This window comes from Sphaeroforma arctica, assembly GCF_001186125.1.
Source record: "Sphaeroforma arctica JP610 unplaced genomic scaffold supercont1.52, whole genome shotgun sequence".
Classification (NCBI taxonomy): Eukaryota; class Ichthyosporea; order Ichthyophonida; genus Sphaeroforma; species Sphaeroforma arctica.
The window spans coordinates 179,757-187,238 of NW_014040506.1; the positions used below are offsets into that span (position 1 = coordinate 179,757).

At 45.9% G+C, this 7,482-nt stretch overlaps 2 protein-coding genes across 2 annotated transcripts; one reads left to right on the forward strand and one right to left on the reverse strand.

Annotated features, from left to right (window-relative positions):
* Positions 1-320: 320 nt before the first annotated feature.
* SARC_01353 (hypothetical protein) lies at positions 321-4,662 on the forward strand (the record flags this gene model as incomplete). Its single annotated transcript, XM_014304952.1, has 4 exons — positions 321-955; positions 1,183-1,970; positions 2,183-2,806; positions 2,981-4,662. The coding sequence occupies 4 exons, from the start codon at positions 321-323 to the stop codon at positions 4,435-4,437; spliced, it is 3,504 nt and encodes a 1,167-aa protein (XP_014160427.1). The 3' UTR covers positions 4,438-4,662.
* SARC_01354 (hypothetical protein) lies at positions 4,651-7,101 on the reverse strand. The gene is made up of 5 exons (XM_014304953.1): positions 6,898-7,101; positions 6,012-6,164; positions 5,620-5,756; positions 5,199-5,259; positions 4,651-5,022 (listed from the first exon to the last, which is right to left on the reverse strand). Exons 1-5 carry the CDS (start codon positions 6,991-6,993, stop codon positions 4,960-4,962), a joined length of 510 nt encoding a protein of 169 aa, XP_014160428.1. The 5' UTR covers positions 6,994-7,101; the 3' UTR covers positions 4,651-4,959.
* Between the last annotated feature and the right edge of the window lie 381 nt (positions 7,102-7,482).

A 7,482-nucleotide genomic window follows, 5' to 3' on the forward strand; every position in this document is an offset into this window, starting at 1 on the left:
TATATATATATATATATATATATATATATATATATATATATATATATATTACATGCATGCATGCATGCATGCATACATACATAGTTCATATAAGTTCACGCACAGGAAGGCGAGATTTCCTTCTTCTTCTGAAGTTGTATCTAAGTTGTATATTTCCCGTTGTACAGATCGTAGTACAATGCCAAATACCGAGTCCTTACGTTTTAATCGCTGGTGAAGAGATAACCGTACCTGCGGCACCGTACGATGTATTCCCTGGGCCGAACCCTACCCCCGGTTATATCCCACCCCCGCTGACTGACGTACCTGGGGCATTAATCATGCATGCCATGTACGCTCCTACGGGGGCGGCTCTATCCGATGTTGTTGTGAAGTTATATAACGGCAAGAATGATCTGGTGGAGACAATGGCCACCGACGTCTCTGGCCAAGCAACCTTCTTTGACTTACAAACCGGTACATATCGGGTTGTAGCACCAACTGATGTCGCCAGCACGACCTTCGGTGATAATATGCTGGTAGGAGACCCGGATGACCTAGTGGATGGCGAGACCTTTGTATTTGTGACGAATGGGCAGTTAACTGACGCAGGGGTGTTCCCGTACGCAGCGCCCGGTGATATCAGCGGAACACTCACAAGTGGAGCGTTTAACAGCCCCATGCTCAGTATGAAGGTGACGCTGATGGACGCAGAGGGCAGTATCGTTGCCGTCACACAGACAAACAGCAACGGCGGCTATTCATTCAGTGGACTCGATCAGAACGCATCTTACACAGTACTTGTGGACGTCAAGGGAAACAACGGGCACTACCTCGATGATGAGCCTTTTAGGGGCGATGATCTGTTGGATGGGGGTTTCGGCGTCGATCTTACTTTGGAGAAGCCGTCTGTTAGCAATGTGGATTACCATTATTCAAACCCCTATTCAGTGTCGAAGCCAACCAGCATAATCACGTATGCGGTCCTTGCACTTTCTCATATGTCGTTATGGGTACTCGAAGTGCCTAATCACAAGGTGTTTTTGTAGTGGCACTAGATTTACGAGATTGTACTGTAATTTATGAGTTATATTGGATTTTGATACTACAATTGCCAATTGGTTCATTCATGCTCCGGTGCATGTTTGTCCAAGCTCATTCTGACTATTCAACAACTACACGGACATTTTCGAATTAATACAGCGGAACAGTGGCAGTCACCACAAATGGAGATGAATTAGAAAGACTACCCGTCACTCTGGTCGACATTTCCAGCGGTCAAATCATAACTACCACCACCACGGACGATAATGGGAACTTCGAATTCACAGATATACCAGTCGGTACATACTACGTAGAGGTACCAGAGAACAACCCGAACGATCCTAACCAAGTCGTCACCACAGGTCTACGAAACCCCATTGTTGTAACCGGAGGAGGCGATGCTACCGATGTACTGATCGGCTACTCGCCATTGGGTGTGATTACGGGTGATGTTCGCGATACGTTGGGAAATATGATCCCCGGTGTGGATGTGGTGCTGACATATCCGAACACGCAGGTGTCTGTTACCAAGGTAACCGATCAGGAGGGCCGCTACTTCTTTACTGGCCTGACTGACCTGGGAAACTACATTGTCACAATAGAGGTCCCGGCCGAGTACACCATATTCGATGACGAATTGGACAGCAACGCTGATCCGATTGATGGAGACAGTACTGTAAAATACATGGGAACGTCTGTGTCTGACGTCGACTTTGTACTTGTATCAGGAGACTCAGTTGTCGGTACAGTTGTCGATGCCGATGGTAATGGCGTGAGCGGTGTGATGGTCACATTGGTAGGTACGGGCGAAGACGCCACTGGCCAAGTGGCGTATACCAATGGTGACGGTGCCTACACATTCGTGAGTGTCGCAGACGGTGGTTATATTGTCGGCGTTTCTGATAGTCCCACCGTAGAGATCGTCGCCGGTGGTGGTGAAGCTACGGGTAAGTGCGGGGGTTCTTTGTGTGGAGATATCCTTAGTGCATGGCAACCGCTGCTTGTAGTCCATTTTCTTATCGTTTGTTCTGATTCGTGTTGTACGTATGCACCATAGTTTTACACCGCCGATATCTCTACGCATTCAAATGCTCATATTAATGTGAAATTACCCATAAATTCACTGACTTTGACCTCCCATCCCATCCTCACAACACAGTCGTAGAACCGTTCGTCCACAACCCCACCCCGAGTAACTACGCTGTCACCATTACTGGAACCATACAACAAGCGGGCGATCTCATTCCTATCGATTCAGGGGTAGTCTTTGAGCTGTATGATGCACAAGGCACCCTGGTAGCAACAACCACTACGAATGCAAGTGGGAACTACGTATTTGAGGATGTCAATCCTGGAATGTACACCATCAAGACGGATACCATACTCCCCGGCGCGGACGGCAATCTGCGCATGACGGACGACCCCGATGGTAGTATCGATGGGGAGGTGACAGTCATTGCGAATGGATACAATGTTATCTTGCCACCGTTCCTGTTTGCTCCCGAAACACTTGTCACGCCTACCAATGACTTCTACGATAACATCACGAGGTGGACGTCTCTGAATGATGAGTGTGTGGACAATTCTGAGGGGGGCGTGTGCACGATGGATATGCAGTTTGATGTTAAGGATTGCGATATGACCGGTCTCTACACGCTGATGAATATGGAGATTGCCTGCTCACCCGACGCCGCGGCCAGCGGCGCTTGTCCTAAAATAACCGATCCGTTTATGAATGTAATCGTATCGGTTCAAACCAACGACTTGTGCGAAGAACAACAATGTAAGTTAATTTCTGAGTAACTCTTGTTTCAATTTTCCAATTTCTCTTGTGACGTATTGTGTCTGGATGTATATTCATCAACTCTTCTCATGAGATCGCACGGATCTCGCACTTTCATTTTAAAAGTTTCGCCATCCATATTTTTTTAATTTTCCTTGGCATTTCATTCTACAGTCAAAATCGAAGGAGCGTTCGAGCCGGACATCCTGTTGAAAACCGATGCAACCTACGCCGTTGAACGCCCAAACAATCGCTTCACATTGGGAGAAATGACTTACTGGTCCCTTCGATTGTGGACGAACGTCACTGGTATCACGATCGAGGACGCAAACATTATAAAGCTTGTGCGGGAGTCTGATGGAGATTGTGAAGGTCTTGGATACAACCCCTATCCTTTCACTAAAGATGTGTCCCTACTTGCGCAACGGTTTGCGGGCGTCAATGAGATTGTGCCGCCAGAGATCCAGACGCCCATACGAATAACGAGCGGATTGGCATGTGCCGAGTCAGATAACACTTTCAACATCATCGATCTCAACTTTACCATCCGCGTAGAATACCTGGATGGATCAGGCATCAGCGGTGTGCCCGCGCGAAGACGCAGGAGGGACATGTTCAAAGCACTCAGTCCCAGACAGGTAGACAATGGATTCGTAACCGGAGAGAGATGGGTGGCTTCGGATGTAGGTGTGGTGTACGATATCGATACGTTTCTTAACGCGTTGAAACTGGATGACATTGTCAAGGGTAATAGTATGGTCACACAAAAGAAGGCGAGTTTGGCGGACTCTACCACGTTGGCCGTGTTCGTGGGGGGAGCTATTGCTTTGTTAACAGGTCTGTGCTGCTGTTGCTGCATGCTAGCGAGCTGTTTGCTATTGAGGAAACGCAGGCAGAAAAAACGGGAAGAGGCCGTCAAAGTGATTGACGGCACAAGCGCAAACTTCAGCAGCACCATTGGCAGCACCATCACCTTCAACAACATATCGAGTGTTGGTGGCTCCTACTTGGATCGCAAGAAGAGTTTGGTCCCAGCAAGCCGGGTCTTATCCAACCCAATTTCGAATGAATTCGTGTCACAAGAGCAGTGGATTCAACAGCCAGTGGCCATGCTGCCAGACCCCTCCGTATCCGGCGGAGACGATGTTGCGAGTCAGCTTCCGACAATCCAAAGGTCTTCCTCGCGGCAGGCCCAACAGCGCCCGTCCATAACCAACTCTCCCAGGCGTACCTCCGTTGCTATGAACCCATCCAGCGTGTCACAAGAGCAGTGGATTCAACAGCCCGTGGCCATGCTGCCAGACCCCTCCGTATCCGGCGGTGACGATGTTACGAATCAGCTTCCGACAATCCAAAGTTCTTCCTCGCGGCAGGCCCAACAGCGCCCGTCCATGACCAACTCTCCCAGACGTACCTCCGTTGCTACGAACTCATCCAGGCGTACGTCTGTTGCTACCCACTCATCCAGGAGGCCGTCTGTTTCTACCAACACCTCAGCCAAACCTGTATCCGTCACCAACTCACCCGTATTATCACGATCTTCAGTTGATTCACCCCGAGGGAATTCCCGGGCAGGACGCACCGTGCTGAAGGGGTCGGTGGCGCCAGAGCGAGAGGACTCGGATAGTTAGCCGATCAAAAGACTGCTTGCATATAGTGCGTATATGAAGTGAAGGGCAAGTATTACATTGGCGATACTGGTGGTATTTAGAGCCTTCTCTATAATGTAGCAACAAAAAACCTCTTTCCTTGACCTGCTTCTATACGGATTCAGTTTAGTAAATATAAATACGTTGTACATACTTTTGCTGGGATTGCTAAACTTGTACGCAATCCTAAAACCTTTATCGATTAAGAAACATGTCCAGTAAAGCTCGATGAGTGTATATTGATGATCGTGTATTCCTATAGTAATTTCGCAGTCAGAGATAACGGCAGCGACTTTCGGAATGATTGGTCAACTCGTGCAAAAAACTCCATTGTAGCTCGTTCATGCGATGCGCTCATTTTAGTCATTCCATTGTATGTAGGTGCCGTAGCTGTATCCATACTCAGCGATACAGATAACTCTGCATAGGTAGGGCCGACATATACTATACGCGGCATTAACAGCCTAGAGGAGACCAGAAAGAAGGCCATCCATAGACATATTGCTATGGCGACGATCGTCGAAGGAAACGCAGCTGCAGCCGCAAGGGGGGATCGAACAGTTGTATCTGTAATAGACGTGGATTAATGTTGCAATACAAGTAATTAGCACAGCAGATATGCAAACAAACGGTTTCGCGTCCGTTTTCACGGCCATAAATCAGATAACATTTTGCGCGGAAACAATGCAGTGTCTCTGCCAGTTCACTGACATTTTGTGCAACCCCGATGTGTTCGACCTTACCATTTGCTGCGCATCGTCCCACACGAAGCTCTCAAAAGCGTAGTGGTACTTTATATAATACCTGAGTCGATGATGGAATAATAAAAGTGGGGATCAGCGACAGGAGCTATATAGCTTCAATGACAGTTCCTCGTCCAAGGAGAACAATCGACCTTGCAATTTCAGAGTCGCGGTCTCATATGTAACCACAGAAAAAGTCGGAACAATCACAACTCAAATCAAAAACCATTTCCGCCGCCCTCAAGCTTTGTACAACGGAAGGAATGTACAGAAAGTTGATAAAAAATAAAAATAAAAATAGTACAACTCAAGAAGAATGGCACTTACAGGAAATTGATAGAAATTGATAGGAAAGCTGAAGATGTAGCCAAAGGAATTCAATAGAAAGAAACCTATGGAAAATCACGTTAAAGGTACTTACAGGAAATTGATGACCCGAGAAGTGGCTGTACACGGGAGCACATACGTTCCATGTCGTGCTACAACCGCATTGTTCACCTGCACAAAGGCCCGCATCAGCTGCATGAAGAGCAGACCCAGAGAGTAGTGCTCCTGGTACTGTGGGAATGCGCAATTGCCAGGCAAAGGCGTATAAGAATATGAGGATGGTATTGGCACACTTAGGTTTGGATGCAAGTATGACGAGAGGCTTAAAATATGTACAGCACGTAGCATTCCAAAGCCAATACCTCCAAGCAAACAAAGAATTAGCTCTTGAATTTTTTTGCTATATGTTTAATCGCTACACATCGTTGTTTAATACAGCTAGATCAAGACACAAAATCCGGGTTACAATCGATTTGTAAAACATACATCATTCGTGTGGGATGCCCACTTTACACTCAAGGGTACACTCGACATGCTCCCCACGGTGGGGCCAATCAGATGGCAGAGATACAGCAGTTGGCGTGGTTCCGTAATACCGAATCGGGGAAGCGAGCTGGTTAAGTTATCCTCGTCAATCAGCTGCGGGCAAAGGCGATAGCAACGTAGCAATGGGATTGCGTGTTTTAGTTTTAAAGCGAGACAGGGTTGTGGCACAGCCACGAGCTACAAATAAGGCATTGATGTCGGCAGCGACAGAATACGACACGTGATGCCCGTGCGTTCGCGAGGGGTTGTGCAGTCACTTTCCCGCATACTTCCCAGGAGTACGCTTATTTCATTCCCTTCGACTCACCCATTACATAGTTGTATACATATGAGTACGAGATCCGAACTTGCTGTTTCCACTTGGTTCTATGTATAGCACACAACAACGTAAGAAAGCAATCAGCGCCGAGTATTGCTATTGCATGCACACAAGTGGTGTGCGTTTCCGACAATGGTGGGCGTCATGAATTCGACTTACGAATCTAACATACACCCGCAAGACTTATATACGAGCTCTGTCCATCACATATCCAACACACTAAGAGTTAAATGTGCTGAAAGGCTACCTTAATCTCATCATTTTATTCCAGTGCACTTGATACTGGTCTTAACGGCATACAGTATGACACTTAAAAGTACTCTCTAGAACAACCCCTCACTGAAACAACCCCACACAAGATAATGGGTACATCTACTCCAATCCCAACATACCGCATTGAAGAACAAAGTTATAGTGGAGGGTCAGTGCAATATGACACCAAGCATAAATACTCTCTAAAACACCTCACATAAAATAAAATGTTCCTCTACTTAATTCCTAACATACCGCGTTGAAGAACAAAGTCATGGTGGAGGGCCAGTGGTTCGGACCGTGTCTGAATATGGCGTGGATCAGCGAGAGATAGATCATAGGGACGGCCATCTGTCCTTCCCATCGGTTCGGATGTGACCAGGGACTATCGGCGTTATCGCTCTCATACGAGCACTCACGAGGCAAGTCATTGAGTTCATCAGCATAGTCTTCACTATCTGCAGTGTGGAACACGGTGAGTGGTATATGCAGGATAAAGGGTTAGTTCATAAAAACACGGATCAGTTCATAAATACAAATTATGTATCTTAAAAACCTGAAACACGGGCGAGGAATATGATCAATATAGGCAAATCCGACACAGAATACAGGAAGAAAATATCAACAATTTTTTTATCAAAACAAATAATGGGAATACTTTGACAAGTGATATATAGATATATAGATATATGTATGTATTCATATATATATATATATATATATATATATGTATGTATTTATATATATATCTATATCTATATCTATATATATATATATATATATATAGTAAATATATATATATAATACATATATATATATATATATATATAGTAATAATAT